We start from the raw sequence: 21,291 nt of genomic DNA on the forward strand, positions 1-21,291 counted from the left end.
TTATGTGGCTCTTGTTAAAGATTCTGAGTTGATGCCCCACATAGACTTCTTATTTTTACACTCTACAATGGCAGTTTTGAGCTTCTTGAACCATCTCTTCACTTCCTCCAATCAAGCCCTCTTGGCTGCTCACTACTTCCTACTTCCCCATCTTCAGCATTTCCTTAATCAGCCGGCTAACATCTTGTTGCCGTGCATCTAGTAGAGTTGGTACTCGGTCATAGTTGCAGAGGTCCAGTGAGTTGTTTTTTTTTTTTTTCTTGTCAGCCATCCATAGCTGTTCAGTTCTATCCATTGATTATCATAGCAGATCAATATCAGCACCTCTGAACTGGTCAGAGAGGTATCTCAATGAGAGGCGAGCTTAGCTTATATCTGTAATGTCACTTTCTCACCATCTGTTTCTAAGTGTTTAAATGATCTACCAGCATACAAAACTTCAGCTATTGACTAAATATTAAGGAACTAGCAAGGAAAATGTAGATTTCTTAAGCTATTATAGAATAAGGAAATGAATGATTTGGGAATGGATTTCTAGCTTTCTATGCTTGTGTTGGTAGCCTCAGTGTTTAGCTATTACTGACTGTTGCATTCCTGTTCACTTTTTAGTCTGTGACTTGACGTTTTCCTTTTGTTTTTCAGATATGAAATTCTTACTCCAAATTCCATTCCTAAAGGCTTCATGGATGGGAAACAAGCTTGTGTGCTCATGGTATATCTAGATCATATACTCTAACCAGATATGTGCCAAGTTCAGCCATTTCCCAGGATATATCTTATGTTCATAGGCCAGGAATGGTGGCTACTTGGGCCTTGTGAATCTTAGATACAGTTATTGTACTCTATTACATAACATGCTTTTCTGTAAGGCTCTCAGTGAAGTACTACAGTATATAAACACAAGAACAAACTAATCCTAAAATACATTAAATACCACCAAACAATTGGCAAGTAATAAGTCATCAAATAGAACATATGTAATATATATAAGGCATGTCTTCAAAATAACAGTAAATCATTTTAAATCCTACTGTAAAACATTCTGCAGGGCAAGTATGATGGCATAGCTTAAATCTTATAAAACATTTAAACTGCTGAGAGTAAAATGACAGGTTTTTTTTTAACGAGATCCTCAAGTTGTTGACCTTTTGGAGCCTTTTTAACTGTCCCTTCAGATTTAAGGTTATCAGTAGAATGAGTCTTTATGAACAACAAATATTTACAATGGCTAAAGAGCCACCAGCAAGTGTTCTTTTCTTTTCTTCACATTAAGGTGTTTTTCTTTAAACTTATCTAACTCCAAGGTCTACAGTAGTTCTTAGCCTTCAACAGTTTGTATTTTTCAGATGTGTGAATTAGTCTTTGGACAACTCCAGGTCCCTTTGCTTTTAAATGATGATTAATAGGTTGTTTTATTAACTACTGTTGCAAACCCAAAATAGTTCTGTAATGTATTCTCCTTTTTCATTAGATTAAAGCACTTGAATTGGACCCTAACCTTTATCGAATTGGGCAAAGCAAAGTGTTTTTCCGAGCTGGTGTTCTTGCTCATCTTGAGGAAGAGAGAGACCTGAAGATAACAGATGTAATCATTGGATTCCAGGCCTGGTGCAGAGGATACTTGGCAAGAAAGTAAGAAATATGAAAAATGTAGCTTCTGAATTCTAATAAGGTAGTGGTGGCTAAATTTTAGGTGGTGCCAAGCTTCTTGAAGTTTGCAGTGAAATAACAATCTTTTACACATATGTGCAGATACTTCAATACTTATGGGAACCACACATCTCAAGCCACTTCATGTTTCAGATTTAAGCAGTGCTTTTTTTGTAGAAAAAAAAATGCTGGTACTCGTTATGGGTGGGGTCACCACATATGGCTCCACCCCTATGATAACCACACCCCTTATATCAGCCATGACACATATAAACAGATATCATTGAAAATATTATACTAATATAGGAGAAAAAAATAACGTGATTTTTTTTCATTATAAATAATTTCTGTAAGCTGTTACAGCTCCAGTATACCCAGTGCAAAATAAGACAGCAGATGTAAATTCTCAAATTGGGCATATTCCAAACACTAAAAAGAAAAATTTTCTAACTTTGTTGTCTGGTGACGTTCTTTTTCTATCCATATTGGTTCCAGTCTCAGATTCTGCTGCTCTCTATCTGTTCCCTTAATTCCGTTTCCAGATCTTACTTTCCATTTATTTCTTTCCTCCTTTCTTCTTCATTTCTTGCCATACATCCATCCATAAGTAAAAGCTGGGTCCTCCTCTGTGGAATTGACTGGAGGAGGTATAACGTGGATCCACCTTTTGCCTATTTTCTCCATCCATGTGCAGTTTTTCTCCTCTCTTCCCTTTCCCTCATCTCCATCCATGTGCATCTTTTTTCTTTCCTTCCCTCCATCCATGTCCACCACTTCTCTCTCTCCTCCCCTCCATCTATGTCCACCACTTCTTCTCTCTCCTCCCCTCCACCACTTTTCCTCTCTCCTCCCCTCCATCCATGTGCACCACTCCTCCCCTCTCCCCTGCCCGTCCTCCTCCTCCTCCACTACCTGCCAGCGTCGGAGCTCTTCTCTGTGAGTGCCGCCTACATTGTTTCAACTTCCTTTTTCCGCATAGGCAGGACTCGCAGAGGGCAGCTCCGACGCTGCCAGCCTTTCTCAATCGCTGCTTGCATTGTTCGCGCTGCCTAGTCCAACGTAGTAGTAAGTAGTGGAGTGAGAGGAAATGTGTAGATCTCGCCGGGGTGGGGGGAAAGGTGCCGGTACGCCGTACCGGTGCGTACTGGCACAAAAAAAGCCCTGGATTTAAGATTTGTTTTAAAGTGCTCAGCGTTACTTAGATATGGATACAATTTAAAATGCAGTGGAGAAAGTTAAGAGCATACAATATATTTAAGCTAAAAATAAACTTGTGCAGCTGCTGTGGGAATTGGGAATTCATAAGTATTGCCATACCGGGAAAGTCCGAAGGTCCATCAAGCCCAGCATCCTGTTTCTAGCAGTGGCCATTCCAGGTCACAAGTACCTGGCAAGATCCCAAAAAAGTACACTACATCTTTTTTTATCCTAGAAATAAGCAGTGGATTTTCCCCAAGTCCATTTTAATAATGGTCTATGGACTTTTCCTTTAGGAAGCCATCCAAACCTTTTTTAAACCACACTAAGCTAACAGCTTTTACTACATAGTAGATGATGACAGCAGAAAAAGACCTGCACGGTCCATCCAGTCTGCCCAACAAGATAAACTGACATGTGCTACTTTTTGTGTATACCCTACTTTGATTTGTATCTGTCCTCTTCAGGGCACAGACCATATAAGTCTGCCCAGCACTATCCCCGCCTCCCAACCACCAGCTCCGCCTCCCACCACTGGCTCTGGCACAGACAGGAATATTTAAGATTTGATCTTACAATAAAGTAAGTTTAAGTGTCTCAGTGTGAGTCTTCTAAATATAACATAGTGCTAGTAATGGGAAAGGAATAACGCCACATTGATTTTTATCTTGGTGTTTAGCCAAGTGACAAATGGAAAAAGAATCAACACATTGTGATGATGAAGTGTGCATCGTCGGAGAATTTTAGTCCATCTTTCATTATAGGGAGTTATTTCTTTCACAGTATCTGGCCTTTTATTCTCTGGCAACGTATTCCAGAGTTAAATTACACATTTAGTGAAGAAAAAGTTTCTCTGATCCGTTTTAAATGTATGAGTTTGTAGCTTCATTGTGTGTCCCCTAGTCCTAGTATTTTTGGAAAGAGTAAACAAGCGATTCACATCTACCCGTTCCAACCCACTCATTATTTTATAGACTTCTTACCATATTTCCCCTCAGCCGTCTTTTCTCCAAGCTGAAGAGTCCTAGCCGCTTCAGCCTTTCCTTATAGGGAAATCAACAGTGTGGCTTCTGGGACAATCAAGCAAATGGTAGAGTGGATTCCAGGCTACTAGTAAGTACAGGTTGAAGCCTGTAAGGGTGGTCATAGATGTTTACAACTAGAGAACTTCAGTGCAATACAGAAATGACCACCTGCATAGAGTTTGGCAAAACGTGATGAGGGAGGCAGCAAGGTTGTCCTTGCAAACCAGAAGACATGCTGCTTGTGCTTTTGTATCGCATGGGCTGCATTAGAGGAGGGAGCAATAGGGGACTGAACCTGGGCAGACAGAGACAGAGGGGATTGAGGAAGGGGGATAGGGTAAAGAGCTCTGACCATAAGCTGGCAAGAGTAGCAGTTGGGGGGGGGGAGTATTTAGCTGGCAGCAAGAGCCTGGTGGAGGAGCTGAAATTCTACACTAAATATTTCTGCCTATTTGAGTAATTTTCCTGTATTACATTTTAGATTAGTGATAATTGTATTCTAAGTATGTAGAATGCTATAGGATTTTGAAATATTATACAAAGAATTTTCAAATTTCTTGCATATGCGCTCATGTTTTATGTAGAACTAGCTGTTAAGCCCGTTAAAACGGGCGAGATTTCCAGCTACCCTCCCCCTTCCATGCTGGGCCCCCTGCACTGACCTGACAGCACCTCTCACCTCCTTGTGAAAGCACTGCAGGCAGCAGCAGATCGCTGTGCTGCTGCCTGCAGCGCTTCCACACGGAGGTGAGAGGCGCTGTCAGGTCAGTGCAGGGGGCCCGATACGGAGGAGGGCGGGAGCGGCGGCGGGGATGGGGGGGAGGGTGGAGGTTCGGCGCTCGATGTTCGTTTCCAGGTGGCAGCGTCCGACAGTGACTCCGACTCCGTTTCCCTCTCTGTTCCGCGCTTTGACGTCATCACGTCTTGACGCGAGGGCGGGACAGAGAGGGAAGTCTCTACTGCGGATTTGCAGGTGAGTCGGTCACTTGCCGTTTATATGTTTGATTACCCCTGGAGTTTTGTTGTAAGTCATTGGAGAAGGGATCTTTCAGGGCTGTTGACATTCTACCATGCCAATTTAAACTAAATTAGTCCTTACCAGTGGCGTAGCTACGTGGGGCCTGAGGGGCCCTGGCCCCCCTGCCGACGATCCCCTTGAACCCCCCTCCCACCACCAACTCTCCCCCGCCGTCGCCGCCTGCCTCGCCACCGTATCAGATACCTTTTTTGCTGGCGGGGGTCCCTGAACCCTGCCAGCCAAAGAGAGTCTTAAGCGCCGGAGTAGCGCCTTTGTTCAACGAAGTTCCTGGTGCGATCAGCTGTTTCGACGCCTTACGTCCTGCACAGGGCTACATAAGAATATGTGATAGAGAATTCATAAAAAGGTTAAACAGCATCAGGGATAAAGGTGAGCCCTGAGGCACTCCAAAAGTAGACACCCAACTTTTCAACATTTCACCACCCTTCCAGACAGAATATGAACTATTTATCAGAATTCCCTAAACCAATTCAGTACTGGACCAAACAGACCCAGCGCACTTAATTTAGTTATCAACAATCCATGATCCACTGAATCAAAACCTACTAAGATATATTGGAGCAAGACCATCTGTTTTCCTCAGCTTATATATTCTTTAACAATCATGGTTAATACTAATAAATTCAGTACTATGTTGGGATCAAAACCCAAATTGAGTGGAGTGATAACTAGAATATTTAGTAATACGTTTAGATAATTGCTGATGTTATACACCAACTAATGACTAACAGTTTAGTAAGTAAGGGAATTCCTGCAATAGATCTAAAACTAGAAGTGAGAGAAGTCTAAATTCCATATCATCATGCTGATCAATCCATAGACTGGTGGGTTGTGTCCATCTACCAGCAGGTGGAGATAGAGAGCAATCCTTTTGCCTCCCTATATGTCCATGATGGCGAACCTATGACACGCGTGTCAGTACTGACACGCTTAGCCATTTTCGGTGACACGCGGCCGCATGTGGCCGCATACAGAGAAGCAGCGGCATTCCCCGGGGCGGATCGCCGATGCGTCCCCCCCCCCCCCCCCCCAGGTGCAGCGCGACCTCCCCCCCCCCCCCCCCCCCCCCCCCCCCCCCCCCCCCCCCCCCCCCCCGGTGCATGTTTACCCGCTGGGGGGGTGCCGTGTGCGCTCCTATTGGCTCCCTCCGAGTCCTCCGCTTGTTCCCTCCCTGCTGCTCCCTCTGCCCCGGCTCCTGCACGGCCGTTAGGGGATCTTTGACCTCACTTCCGGCCGGCGGAGCAGAGAGCAGCGGAATGCCGTGGGGGACGCATCTCTGGGGGCCCTGTGATCGCCATTACCACAGCAACCATCATCCAATCTACTGTTCTGGGGTGTCGTGGATTTCTAATTGACCATCATTGCTGAGATAGGTGAGGGGGAGGCTGGGAGAGGCGAGGGCATGTGCTATGGGTGCCGTTTCCCGCCATTAGAAATAGCGGCAGCCATCTTAATTTACATAAGGTGGTCAGTTAGGCTAGTTAACCCCTAATTGCCTGCAGGGCTAACAGGCTATCTATAATTCTATCTTCTGTCACTGCCCCCCTGATGGAGAACCCAAAAAATAAAAAACCAAGGTTAAGTAAAGGAAGTGGTAGTAGCAGTAGCCGACCCTTTCAAGAGACATGGACCGAGATGTATGGCATTATAGAAAAAAATGGCAGATCATTTTGCGTTCTATGTACTGAAACGGTAGTAAGCAGAACGTGGAACATAAATAGACATTTTGAAACTAATCATTCCCAGCTCTTGAAAAAAAGTGAGGATGAAAGGAAGGAATACATTTCCAGGCAGCTACACTTTTATAAGAGCCAATCTAAGTCCATCCTTAAATTTGTAAAAGGTTCTACAAATTTAACATCTGCAAGTTTGAGCATTGCTCACTCCATAGCTCAGCATGGAAAAGCACTCAGTGAGGGAGAATTTATTAAAGAAACTCTCCTAAGATGTGCACCAGTTCTATTTCATGATATGCAGAATAAAGATGCAATTAAGAGAATATCTGAGTTACCAGGAAATTTGGAGTGCCTGGATCCGATTACCAGACACTTTTAGCACCCTGAAAAATATAGCAATGGCTTTACTCACAATTTTTCCCTCTACGTAGTTTTGTGAAACCTTATTCTCAGCGTTAAATAATATCAAAACCAACAAAAGAAACAGATTGAAAGATGAAGTTAGTAGTGCTTGCTTGGGCTTGAAGTGTACAAAATACCAACCTTCAATTGAAGATTTAGCCAATGAAATTCAGCAACAAAAAAGTCACTAATAGGCAGATTAGTTAAAGAATTCCCCCTCCCCCTCACTTATCTTAGTTCACGGCACCCCACACAAGTTAAATAATATCAAGACCAACAAAAGAAACCGACTGACAGATGAACAAAGAAGTCACTAAGCAGGTAAGTTAAATAGGTTTTGGTTTATTAAATACAGTTATATATTACAATTATACATTTTTGTTATTTAAACTATAAATATCGCGAAATTATGGTTTTTTTCTCGAAGTGACACACCACCCGAGTTATGCTCGGTTTTTTGGCGAATTTTGACACACCAAGCTCAAAAGGTTGCCCATAACTGCTATATGTGGTCATGTGCTGTCGGAAACTCCTCAGTATGTTCTCTATCTCAGCAGGTGGTGGTCACACACAGCAGCAGCTCTGGCTAGGTCTCCAAGCCTAATTTTTAGGTTTTGTTGAGTACCTGGGGTTGAGGGCTCTTCTTGAGCAAGTGCAAACCTGGTGGTGCCAGGTCCCTCCTTTTCTCCCCCCTCCCGCTGGCTCCGTTTAAAAAAAAAAAAAATTTGGACGTCCTTTAAGGGCGTTTATATCAACGTTTATATCGGCGTTCATTGCAGCTGCTCACTGGGACACCAGTTCGTTACAGCTCGGAGTGAGAAGGAGGTAATTTTACCTTTTTATAGCGGGCAGAGGGTTCCCCTTTCGGTCTCCACGTGGCCTAGGGCGTCGGAGGGCGAGGGTGCAAAGATTCGCTCCCCGGTCCACATGTGTGCGTCTAGCGAGGATGCGGGGGTTTCAAAGCCTGAATCGCCTTTGTTGAGCATCAGTTTGGAGTCCGGTGAGTGTCCCAGTTCTTCCTCCGGTGCGGCGGTTTTTCCAGCCATAAGCGACCATCCCCCGCTGCTCGCCCACTCCATGTTGGCCGGCCACTCTGCTCGGACGGCTTCTTCTTGGGCCGCCCTCGAGCTGGGAGACGTTAATACAAAGGTCGCCCTTGATTCAGGCGACGGTAAGAAAGCGGCCAAAGTTAAGCGCCGTTCTTCCCACGCGGCTCCTTCTCGGAGTTTCGCGCCAGACGCCATTTTGGATGCGCAGCACGTTTCTCCCCCGCTCTTGCGAGCGCCGGTTGAGGGTGCAGCTAGGGCCGTGGCCCAAACTGCAGAAGTGCACAGTTCGGGGGGATTCTCCCCTGAGTTCATTTTGCTGCTGCATCAGGCTTTTCTTATGCAGAACGCTGCCCTTGCCCCCCTGTCTGATAAAGGGGTTGAGGCCTCCGGAAGCAAACGCCCTCGGGTGGATTTCCAGGCCCTAGAGGACTCTCTCTCCTCTGATGTAGATGAGGGCAGCGTATCTGAGTTCTCCCAACGGTCCTTTGGGGATTCCTTGGAGGAGACGGATTCCCGCTCGGATGGAGCGGATGACCCCTCTGCAGCGCAGATCTATCGCTCAGAGGATTTGCCCAACCTGTTAGTGCAGGCCATGAGCATTTTGAAGATTTCTTCTCCGGAGGACGTCTCTCCCTCAGCCTCTGTTGGCTCCGCCATTATGCTGGGAACGAAGCACCCGCCTAGAACTTTCCACGTGCATGAGGCCATGCGCACCTTGATTTTGGCTCAATGGGATGTCCCAGAAGCGAGCCTCAAAGTGGCTAGGGCTATGTCCCGCCTCTATCCTCTGCCTGAAGGTGAACGGGAGGCCTTTCTTTGGCCTACCGTGGATTCTTTAATCACTGCGGTGACTAAGAAAACAGCGTTGCCGGTGGAAGGTGGCATGGCCCTAAAGGACGCCCAAGACCGAAGATTGGAGGCGGCCTTAAGGTCGTCCTTCGAGGCGGCTGCTTTAAGTTTGCAGGCCTCAGTTTGCGGTTCCTATGTGGCCAGGGCGTGCCTGACGATTGTGCAGCGGGCTTCCCCCTCGGATCCTTCCTTGAGGGCTGATTGGCCGGCCCTGGAATCGGGCTTGGCTTATTTGGCAGACTTGCTGTATGATGTCTTGAGAGCCTCAACTAAAGGTATGGCTCAGACAGTCTCTGCGCGGCATTGGCTTTGGCTGAAGCATTGGTCTGCTGACCACGCCTCTAAGTCTCGCCTGGCTAAGTTGCCTTTTAAAGCTCTTTGGGGTCGAGCTGGACAAAATTGTGACCGATCTCGGCACGTCTAAGGGCAAGAGGTTACCAGAGGTCAGGGCTCGGGCCAGTGGTGCTCGCCCCGGTTCCTCCAAAGGACGGTTTCAGGAAGCCCATCGGTATCACCCGGGCAAGTCGGGCTCCTCTGCCCCCTCTTTCTTCAAGAGGAACTTCTCCCCCAAGCAGCATTCCTTTCGCAGAGACCGCCGTCCCGGAGGTGCGTCCTCCGGTCCTCCCCCAGGGTCTTGTACCCAATGACGGGGCCCTGGTCCATGGCCCAGTGCAGATTGGAGGACGCCTGTCCTCGTTTCTGGGCGAGTGGACCAGGGTAACTTCAGACGCTTGGGTGCTGGAAGTCATCAGAGACGGCTACAAGCTAGAGTTCTGCCGACCCTTGAGACGGGTTTGTGCACTCTCCCTGCAAGTCTCCGGTCAAAGCTGTGGCAGTGCAGCAGACTTTGGACAATCTGATCCGCCTGGGTGCGGTCGTTCCGGTGCCAGAAGATCAGCTTGGCAAGGGACGTTACTCCATTTACTTTGTGGTACCAAAGAAAGGAGGTTCTGTACGGCCTATCCTCGACCTCAAAGGGGTCAATCGGGCCTTGAAAGTTCGGCACTTCCGAATGGAGACTCTCCGCTCTGTTATAGCGGCAGTGAAGGCAGGGGAGTTCCTGGCATCCTTGGACATCAAGGAAGCTTACTTGCATAGTCCCATCTGGCCGCCGCCTCAACGCTTTCTGCATTTTGCAGTCCTGGGCCGACACTTCCAGTTCAGAGCCCTCCCATTCGGGTTGGCTACTGCTCTGCGACCTTCTCCAAAGTAATGGTGGTCATCGCGGCCTTCCTACGAAAGGAAGGAGTACAAGTCCATCCTTATCTGGACGACTGGTTGATCCGAGCCCCCTCTTATGCAGAGTGCGGCAGAGCTGTAGACCGGGTGATTGCTCTTTTGAGCTCCCTGGGGTGGATCATCAACTGGGAGAAAAGCCAGCTGCACCCGACTCAGTCCCTCGAATATCTGGGAGTTGGTTTCAACACCCAAGTGGGCAGAGTGTTCCTGCCGGACAATCGAATTGTCAAGCTTCAGGCTCAGGTGGACCAGTTCCTAGTAGCCTCTCCTCTTCGGGCTTGGGACTATGTGCAGCTGTTGGGCTCTATGACGGCCACGATGGAAGTAGTGCCCTGGGCCAGGGCTCATATGAGACCACTACAACTCTCTCTGCTGCAGCGCTGGACTCCAGTGTCGGAGGATTACGCTGTGCACCTTCCCTTGGACCTAGCGGTGCGCAAGGCGCTGAGCTGGTGGCTGAGGACAGACAAGTTGTCCGCAGGGATGCCTCTTTTGACCCCGGAGTGGGTTGTCGTCACGACGGACGCCTCTTTGATAGGCTGGGGAGCCCTCTGCTTGGGAAGGACAGCGCAGGGGCTCTGGTCTCCTGCAGAGGCAAAGTGGTCTATCAACCTCCTGGAACTCAGAGCCATTCGGTTGGCGCTTTTGGAGTTTCTCCCGGTACTGGCGTTGAAGCCAGTACGGGTCCTGTCGGACAATGCCATGGCTGTGGCCTATGTCAGTCGCCAGGGAGGTACCAAGAACGCCCCTCTAGCCAAGGAGGCCATGAATCTATGCCAGTGGGTGGAAACAAACCTGGAACAGCTGTCGGCGGCCCACATTGCCGGAGTCATGAATGTCAAGGCGGACTTTCTCAATCGCCATACCTTGGATCCCGGAGTGGCAGCTATCGGCTCAGGCGTTCTTGGACATCACGAAGCGCTGGGGCCAGCCGAGCCTAGATCTGATGGCGTCATCGGCCAATTGCCAAGTGCCGCGCTTTTTCACAGAGGACGGGACCCTCGATCTCTGGGAGTAGATGCTCTTCTCCAACAGTGGCTGACACAGGAGCTTCTCTATGTGTTCCCATCCTGGCCCATGTTGGGCAGGGTGCTAGGCCAGGTGGCAAAGCATCTGGGCCGGGTAATCCTGGTGGGTCCGGACTGGCCCAGACGTCCCTGGTATGCGGACTTGATCAGGCTCTCAGTGGACGGCCCTCTGCGGCTGCCAGCGGAGCAGGGCCTGTTGCATCAGGGTCCCGTGGTGATGGAGGATCCCTCCCCCTTTGGTCTTACGGCCTGGCTATTGAGCGGCAGCGTCTGAGGAAGAAGGGCTTCTCAGACAAGGTCATCGCCACTATGCTGAGAGCGAGGAAGCGCTCTACTTCTACTGCTTACGCCAGGGTTTGGCGTGCCTTTGCATCGTGGTGTGAGGCAGGCTCCCTTTCTCCCTTCACTGCTCCAATTTCTTCAGTGTTGGCATTCCTGCAAGAAGGTCTGGAGAAAGGCCTGTCGCTCAGTTCCCTTAAAGTCCAGGTAGCGGCTCTGGCTTGCTTCAGGGGCCGCCTGAAGGGTGCTTCCCTGGCTTCGCAGCCAGATGTGGTGCGCTTTCTCAAGGGAGTTAATCACCTGCGCCCTCCTCTGCACTCAGTGGTACCTGCGTGGAATCTCAATCTGGTGCTAAGAGCCTTGCAGAAGCCGCCTTTTGAACCCTTGTCGAGGGCATCTCTGAAAGACTGACGTTGAAAGCAGTCTTTTTGGTGGCTATCACTTCAGCCAGAAGAGTTTCCGAGCTCCAGGCGCTATCATGTTGAGAGCCCTTTCTGCAGTTCACTGAGGCAGGAGTGTCTATTCGCACAGTGCCTTCCTTCCTGCCCAAGATTGTTTCTCGCTTCCATGTGAATCAGCAGCTCTGTCTCCCATCCTTTCGTAGGGAGGACTACCCAGAGGAGTACTCTGCTCTCAAATATCTAGATGTGAGACGAGTCATCATCAGATACTTGGAAGTGACCAATGATTTCCGGAAGTCGGATCATCTGTTTGTCCTGTTTGCAGGTCCTCGTAAGGGTCTGCAGGCTGCTAAGCCTACAGTGGCAAGATGGGTCAAGGAAGCCATTGCAGCGGCTTATGTGGCTGCGGGGAAGGTGCCGCCTATCCGGCTGAAGGCTCACTCCACTGGAGCACAGGTGGCCTCGATGGCAGAGGCCGGGTCCGTCTCCTTGGAAGAGATTTGCAAGGCGGCAACTTGGGCATCGGTTCATACCTTCTCCAGACATTACCGCTTGACTGTGGCTGCTCGGGCGGAGGCCCGGTTTGGAGCTTGTGTTGCAGTCCGGGATTTCTGTGTCCCGCCCTGGGTGAGTACTGCTTCGGTACATCCCACCAGTCTATGGATTGATCAGCATGATGATATGGAAGGTAAAATTATGTATCATACCTGATAATTTTCTTTCCATTAATCATAGCTGATCAATCCATAGCCCCTCCCAGATATCTGTACTGTTTTTATTCTGGTTGCATTTCAGGTTCAAGTTTAGTCTTCAGTTCCTGTTCAGGAGGACTTCGTGTTCAAGTTTTTTCAGTTGGATTCTTCAGGAGTTGAGATGATTTTGTGTTACAGTGAGCTGCTGCATTCCTCTCCCCTCCGTTTTACGGGGCTGGATTGAGACCTAAATTCTGCCGGCGCTCCCTCCTGCTTCGTGCGGCTGTAGGGCAGCTTTGTACCCCTCCCGCTTCGGCGGTGTTAGGGTCAGTCAGCTCCTCCCGCGGTTGCAGGATAAGCCAGATCCCCCCTGCATCGGCGGGGTGGTGTCCCTCCCCCGCTCTGCGGGGATGAGCTGGACGGATTCCCCTCCCCCACTTGTGTGTGGATGAGCTGGGTTAATTCCCCTCCCCCGTTTCGGCGGTGGTGAGCTGGGCAGAGTGTCCCTTTGTGGGTGTAATTCTCTAAGTGCTGAGTCCTGCGGATGGAGCTTTGATATCGACATACTGAGGAGTTTCCGGCAGCACATGACCACATATAGGGAGGCAAAAGGATTGCTCTCTATCTCTACCTGCTGGTAGATGGACACAACCCACCAGTCTATGGATTGATCAGCTATGATTAATGGAAAGAAAATCATCAGGTATGATAAATAATTTTACCTTCTGAACTCTTGGTACGGATGTAGTGTTATACAACTCATCTCTGTAGGAAGTCTCTCAAACAACAAATGATTAAAAATAGAAACTACTGGTTAAATATCCCAACACACATTGACAAGATGGCATTCTTGGAAGCAGTGCATAGAGATTACTAACAGTAATTGGCTCAAGAGTCCCATAATTATGACTCAATATCTCACCTGCCAGAATACACCTCGCTTTCTTTGTATCCTCAGGGGCCTGTCCAAAATGCAACCATGAGCATCGACTTTGTCACATGTTCTGGGATTGCCTGCAGATTCATTAGCTCTGGACTCAATTGCTGACCTTCATGTCTTCACAATGGTCTCGAAAGATAACCTTTTCACTGATACTTTTTGACAAGTTTTCATACTCTATTCCTTCACTGCTGGGGCTCCAACATTTCTTGCAGCTAGCTATATTAATGGGGAAAGACATTATCCTATTGGGTTGGCGGACAACTTCAGCCCCAACAGTTGGGATGTGGCACTGTCAGAAGATTGATCTTGTAAATCTGGAGCGCACTTCATCCTCTGAGAGAGGTGAATGCTTTCAATGAATATGGGAACATTTTGGGGATACTTTGCAGCCCATCACCCATAGCAGACTTCTTAACCAAACATGAAGCATCAACATGTAATAATTTTTGAGAAGGACCCCAGTGATGGGACCATTTAACAACAAAGGGGGAAGGGGGGTTTAGTGGGGAGGTTAAGAACTGGGGGGGGGGGGGGGGGGTTGTGCAGACAGTTGCACGGATGCCCCCTTCCCTAGTCCAGCATCTCTCCTTCTCTTCCCTCCCTTTCCAATGTCTCCTTTCTTTCTTTCTTTCTTTCTTTCTTTCTTTCTTTCTTTCTTTCTTTCTTTCTTTCTTTCTTTCTTTCTTTCTTTCTTTCTTTCTTTCTTTCTTTCTTTCTTTCTTTCTTTCTCTTTCCTTCCTTCCTTCCTCCAGCAACTATTATTCCCTCCCCTCCACCCCTAATTCCAAGCTTCCCTTTGTCTCCTATTGGGACAGAGAGGAGAAATGGAGAAACAGTGGATGTCCAACGTCCATCCATCCCAGTTATCCAGATCTTTTGCCCCTCCCCAATTCAAATATCTCACCCTCTTCCCTTACTAACTGTTATCAAGCGTCTCTTTCCCTCCTCTCCAGACATCTTTTCCCCTCTCTAACCACTTCTTGCCCCCCTCCCCCCAGTTTATTTATATTTGTTGCCTACCGCCAGTCTCTTCTCTTCACCACGTCCTGCCCTGTCTCTCTCAAATTCCTCCTCTCCCGGTTTACCTCCTCTTGCTTGGCAGAGCTGTAAGACTGTGGCAGCAATTCCAGGAAGTTATGTCAGACAGGGCAGGACATGCTAAAGAGAGGACTCGGAGGCCAGCAGCAGGCAGTGAATGTGACTAGCTGCCGCAGCCTGTCACCTCTACCAAGCAAGCAGAGGTAAACTAGCAGGGGGTGGGGAGGGGTTTGAGAGAGACAATGCAGAACGCAATAAAGAGGAAGAGGCCAGTAGCAGGCAGCGAATGTAAGTAAACCAGGGAGAAGGGGTTAGAGAGGAGGGAAATGATGTTGGACTGCCTTCCAGGTGTGCTTTGTGATGCCGCTCTCTAAAGTGCTGCCTGAGGCCTCTGCCTCAGTTGGTCTCATTATAGGGCTGGCCGCCCCCAACCCTACTACTCTCAAAGGCATAGGTTTCTTCTGTCTTCTCTGCCAAGAATTCCTAGGCCTAGGGTTCTCAGCCTCGGCAGTCCCGCCCTTGGAAGCCCCAGCCGGCGGCTCAATCGAAGCAAGAAATGAGCTGCACTCAGTGTAAACATGCAGAAGCAAAAAGTAGGAAGAGTGGGCTCTTCTCAAATACTGGAGGAGACGTGATGATGCAAATAAAGTCTTTATTTCTTCATTGAAGCTATTTGGACAATCCAGTGTAAAACCCTGTTGAACTTCGGATTATATTTATATCGTTTTGTGTGTACTGATAGACATCTTTTTTTCATAATCAGCTATACATCATAAGACTCCTGAGGAAGGCACTTTGCGCGCCGAAACACGACTTCTGTGTTGAGTCGTTTTTTTTGCAATAAAGACTTTATTTCCATCATCACGTCTCCTCTGGTATTTGAGAAGAGCCCACTCTTCCTACTTTTTCCTTCTGCACCCTTTGACGTAGGAACTCGTGCACCTCCATCCTTTGGGTGGTTATCTTTGGGCTCAGTCTAAACATGCCAGACTTCTTACCAGTAGAGGGGAGGGTGGATTTGTACCAACATAGGTGGCCCATTGTAATCTCTGACTGGTGGATTCTTCAAATAATCCATCTTGACTATACCCTGCATTGGCATCAAAGACCACCAGATTGCCCATCGAGAGCATTGTACATCAGTTCTTGGCACAAGCAGGTACTAGTAGATGAAATCTCTTCCTCTCTACAGGCCAATGTGGTCGAACCTATACTACCAGGGGGAGAAGGGAAGGGATTCTATTCCAGGTACTTCCTTGTGCCCAAAAAGACAGGGAGAGTTTGTCCCATCCTAGACCTAAGGGTCCAGAACAAATTCCTGATTATTTCCCTGGACACCTCCCCATGATTCAAGAAAACGATTGGCTCTCTCTCTGGACTTAAAGGATGCCTATACCCATATTTCGAAACTTCCCAGTCACACGAAGTATCTCTAGTTCTGGAGAGGGAAACACCGCTACCAGTACCATGTTCTGCCATTTAGCCTCGTATCAGTTTCTAGGGTATTCACCAAGTGTTTAGCGGTAGTTGTGGTGTATTTGCACAGACTGGGAGTATGTGTTCCTTATCTGGACAATTTGCTGGTCAAGAGCACATTTGCAGGAGGGGATGTAAGTCAGTGCGCCTAACTATTCATGTGCTGGAGCTACTAGGGTCTGTCATAAACTACCCAAGTCTTACCTTTTCCCAGTCCAGTAATTGGAGTACATAGGAGCCCTGCTCAATACATTGCAAGCTCAAGCTTTTTTTTTCTACAAGTGAGAACAGAGACTCGCAAATCCAAAGCAGCATGCAGGTCACAGCTCAGCACATGTTGAAATTGATGGACCACATGGCTTCAAGAGTGCATGTCATTCCCTTGCCATGTTTCCATTTGAGAGAGACCCAGTTGACCCTAGCTTCCCAGTGGTCTTAGTGGCCGAGAATCTAACAGATATAGTCCAGATTCCGCCAGAGTTGACTCATGCCCTTCTTTGGTGGACAATTTGAATGAATTTGAATGTGGGACTGTCATTTCAAATATCAGCCTCCTTGAGCTGAGGGCCGTTTGGAACGCTCTAAAGGCTTTCAGAGATGGGCTACAGACCACATTCTTTTTCAAATGGACAACCAGGTTGCAATGTTCTATATAAACAAGTAGGTGTGTGTGGGATCCTACCCCTTGTGTCACGAAGCAGTGAGAATGTGGCAGTGGGCCCTAATTCACAGAGTGCTCTCCGAGCCACATACCTACTAGGAAAGGACAACTGCCTGACGGACTGAGCAGAGGTTTGCAATTGCGTGAGTGGGCTCTCAATATGGGTGCAGTCTGCAAGATCTTCTGAGAGTGGGGCACCCCCTCGGTGAATCTTTTCACCACTCATCTCAAGAGTCCACCATTTCTGTTCCAGGCTCAGGTCACATTGCAGATTAGCGTAGAATGCCTTTCTCCTGCATTTGGGGGGGGGGGGGGGGGAGAGAATTCTGTATGTGTATCCGCCCATACCTTGCTTGCTGGAACTCGAGCCAGACCAGGGAACTATGATCCTAATCGTGCTTTGTCTGAAGCAGGTCTGGTTTCCTCTTCTGGAGTTGTCCTCCGAAGATCCTTGGAGATCGGAATATTTTCTGATCCTCTTATAGAATGAGGAGTCTTGTCTGCATACCAACCTCCAATCCCTGGCCCTCATGGCTTGAATGTTGAGAGCATAGAATTTGAATCTTTAAAGTTGCCAGAAGGAGTTTCCCATATCTTAATGGCTTCCAGGAAAGGACTCCACTAAGAGCTATTGCTCATGTAAGTGGAGGAGGTTTGCTTTTCATTGAGGATAAGGCCTTAGATCCCCTCACCAGCCCTACACAAAAACTGCTTGAATACCTCTTTGATTTGAAAACACTCTGTGTTCATTGAAGTGCAAGTTGTGCTTATCACTGTGTAGGAGGTAAGCCAAGCCCATTTCTGTTGTTGCCTCTAGTAGTTCGCTTCTTGTGAGTTTGTTATTAAAATCCCTCGTCAGACCACACATTTACATCCCTCTACTGCCTTGAGCAAGATACATGATACTTTTGCCTTGTGTTGATGTTGGCAATGTCCTCCATGGTCTACCTGGCTCTACCCTTTGATCTTTGCAGCTAGTCTTTTATATGTGGCTGCACAGCTCATATTGGGCATTGGCAGGTTAGACTATGGTAGCTACCCTTGCACTGATTTCATTTTCATTGGTTGCTTGTAAATCAGCTTAGAGTATGTAAAATTCTTATATTTAAATTTCACCAAATTGTTTAATGAGTGCATGCACTTCTATCAGCATACACAGATGTTTATCCATTATGTCTGTACACTTGATTTACTTGTGCATTGGCCCCACTATTAGAAGACTATCCCCGACTTGTGATCGAGCTTTTTCATTTAATGCATCAACTTTGTGGAACTCGTTGATATTGAAGACACGGTTAGAAGGATATTCCTGTTGGACCTTGATCTGCTGTGTTTGATATTTGTGTTTTATGAGTGTTGGTTTTTATTGTAAATATTTTTGTAATTTGCCCTGACCTATGGAGACTGGGCGTCTATAAATTTAGTAAACAATAGGAAGGCAGAAAAATGTTGTGGTAAAGATGAAAGAATAAAATGAATAATAGGAAAGAACAATTTTGGAATTAAAGTAAAAGGGAAGTTAGAAAATATAGAGAAATTAAAACAGGAAAGAAAAAAAAATAAGTGATTTTGAAAATATTTTATTAAACTTCTGTTGCAGCTGAATAGGGGGAAGGGCTGAAGCTGGTGGCATTTGTTGATATGCTTTACCCATAGTCAGCATTTCATATATGTTCCTGAGGAGAGGTATTCTGCTAAAGCTTAGTTACAGTTCTCTTTCCCAATAAGAGGTGTGTTAGTGTTCTAGGGAATAGTGTAATATTTGCAGTGTTGCCTTTTTTCATATGCTCTGCAGTTGGTTGCAGGGGGTAAGGTGGGAACAGAATTAAGTCATACCACCCCCTAAAGCTGGCCCTGTATGTAAGTACCAGCACATTTGTTTTCCAGAAAAAAAAAGTGCACTGAGGTAGACTCGGAAGGTTATTGATTATCCTTGGGTGTAAGCAGCATGAAGTCTAGCTACTTTTGGTGACCTGGATTGGCCACTGTTGGAAATGGGATATGGGGCTTGATGAACTTTTGATCTGACCCAGTAAGGCAAATGATATAGATAAACTTAGTAGGCCTGGAAATTCCATAAAGCATTCTAATTCAGGTATGCAGAAGTTCAATCCTCATGAGCCTCAAACAGGCGAGGTTTTCAGGAAATCTGAGTTTTTTTTTTAGAGATTAGTGTGCATAGACATACATATATACATCTCTCATGCATATTCATTATAGGTTTTCTGAAAACTTGACATGCTCTTACAGGCTGCATGCTGAACTTGTATACCCCCAGCTCTAATTGGATAGATTGCATCTCTTCCACTTATGCGGAGGTAGGCTTGTTCCTGGAAGGACTTGCTAAAGCTGCATCAATGGCCTATCTTAAGTCACCTTCATGGAAGATGTGCAAGGCCGCAATATGGAATTCTGTTCACATCTGCAACAGTAGGTTTCCCTAGTCTATCCTGCAGAACCTCTTTAATATTTTTAAAATCACCCTCTCCCAGGACCCATTTTTACTTTCAGGTTGCCTTCATTTAAAAAGACAGTTTTTTCCCTACAAAAATAAACATCTTGCCCATTGACATTCTTTTATTTAAAGGCAACCTAAAGCTAGGAGTTTTCATTTGCTTGTCCTCTGGAGAAAGCAAAGTGGCTTGCATATATTAGGTGCTCTTTGATTAATAGTAGGTGTTAATCATCAAAAAAACCCTCCTGCTTAGGAGTTGGATTTTCCTAATTTATAGTTGCATGGGGAACTGAAGTGGCCTTGTGCAACAATGCCAGACGTCCTGTGCATGTGCAGTACCCTACTCTTGAAACCTGTAGCACTGAAAACTGAGGACCAGGGTCAATTTAAAAAAATAAATAAAACAGAGGTTTCAAGAATGGTGTTCTGCACATATGCAGTTTCTGGCATCATATGGGCTAATTCGTTTCCCTGTGAAATTTTAAAATAGGAGGCGCCAACTCCTAGGGAAGATCAGAAGGTTTTATGAGGACGAATAGAACACTCATTAAAGGTAAACAAGCTTGCTTATCTTCTGCTCAGTGAGAACATGCTGCTTTTTTGCCAGAATACTGTTGGAAGTTGATAACCGGTTCCATTTTTGCATGGCATCTTATTTGTTTATTTATTTGTAGTATACCCCGCTCTTTCCTGCTCGATAGCAGGTTCAGTGCAGCTTACATGGTATGGTACAAAGTAAATCTTAATAGTGCTGATCACCTGGGTATTAGCCAGGCCTGCAATGAGAAGCAAAACACCCAGGAAGGCTTTTCATTGTGTAGCTTGAGTATATTAAATATTTCAAAGCAGTGCTCTTGCAAGTTCTGACGAGAATAAATCTCCTTATCGCCATTCTCCCGAGTGAGAGCCACTAGTGTGCCCACATCTGTCGTTTCCTTCAAATCACCTAGGATATGTACTAAAACAACCTGATCTTCATACAGAAGAGTTCTAAGCTTGGGGTCTGAGAGGTCCCCAGTGAGCAAGGAGGTAACTTTGATTTAGGTGTCAGGAGACCACCTTACCCTCTGATTTAAACCAGAGCTGTCATAGCCATTTAGTTATGCTAAGAAATGTCTCTTTCCATCATAGGATAAGAAAGTCTAATCTTTTTACAGGGCCTTTGCCAAGCGCCAGCAGCAGCTAACTGCTATGAAAGTAATACAGAGAAACTGTGCGGCTTATCTGAAATTGCGAAATTGGCAGTGGTGGAGACTCTTTACCAAGGTATGTTTTTTATTTTGAGCAGGTACCTTTTTTCAGGCAAAAAATATTGAAGAGCATACCTGTTTGAGAAGTTTGTGGTGACTATTGGAGGGTGGAATAAGGGATTATGAATGTATGGGTTGAGAGGAATGTACTTTGATTTTATAGAATGTTTAATTTATTGCTGTTCTAATAATGTAATCTGCTAAGAGGAGTTTCCTCTGGATAAGTAGACTAATTTCTTATGAATATTTTCATTAACCACGCTTAGGTATTTTAAGGTATTTATATTCACTGTTTTTCCTTCCATGTCATCAAAGACACCCAGTGGCTTCAAATGTTGCACTCGGTGCAGCCGGACAATCTCAGGTACCAATACCCATTCATGGTGTATCCAGTGCCTTGGGCCCGACCACAGCCCAGCTGCTTGTAGTCTCTGTCTTCGTATGAAGAAACGGACCCAAGTGGCTCGAAGCCCAGCGAGAGAAACATTTTGGGCCTTAGTCCGGTCCTTCGATGTCAGCATCGACATCAGGAGCAGAGTAATGGCTGCTGAGAGACCAAGTCATGCTGGGAGCAGTGAGGCATCGAGTGGGTCTCCACCTGTCTCAAGGCCTCCTGCTATGCATGTCCTCCGGGACCGACCATTGTTGAATCCTACCCCGAGGAGACGTGAGGATTCCACGTCGTCCTCGGTACCGAAGAGTCTCAATGGCGGACATTGAGTGAAGGAGAAGAAGCACCGTCTTCGATCTCCTTCTACACGTGGTGCTGGAAGCTCCAGGGCATCAAGGGATACGGCACCCGAGAAACGTCTGAGACGAGAGGACCGCGCCTCCTCTGTATAGGAGGTGCCGATGCGTCAGTCTCCTAGCAGCTCAGTACTTGCTCCTGAACCTCGGCAGATTCTGCCACCGGCTGTTCTACCAACCCTGCAGCCTTCTCAG

General features: G+C 46.9%; 1 protein-coding gene across 1 annotated transcript in view; it reads left to right on the top strand.

The window, feature by feature from the left end:
- Nucleotides 1-21,291, top strand: part of MYH9 (myosin heavy chain 9) — a 390,958-nt gene that overhangs the window by 229,025 nt on the left and 140,642 nt on the right. Inside the window, 3 exon segments of the mRNA XM_030206870.1 lie at nucleotides 643-712; nucleotides 1,472-1,632; nucleotides 20,257-20,365. Of these exon segments, the coding sequence (XP_030062730.1) occupies nucleotides 643-712; nucleotides 1,472-1,632; nucleotides 20,257-20,365 (340 nt within the window).

Source organism: Microcaecilia unicolor, chromosome 1 (genome assembly GCF_901765095.1).
Source record: "Microcaecilia unicolor chromosome 1, aMicUni1.1, whole genome shotgun sequence".
Lineage (NCBI taxonomy): Eukaryota > Metazoa > Chordata > Amphibia > Gymnophiona > Siphonopidae > Microcaecilia > Microcaecilia unicolor.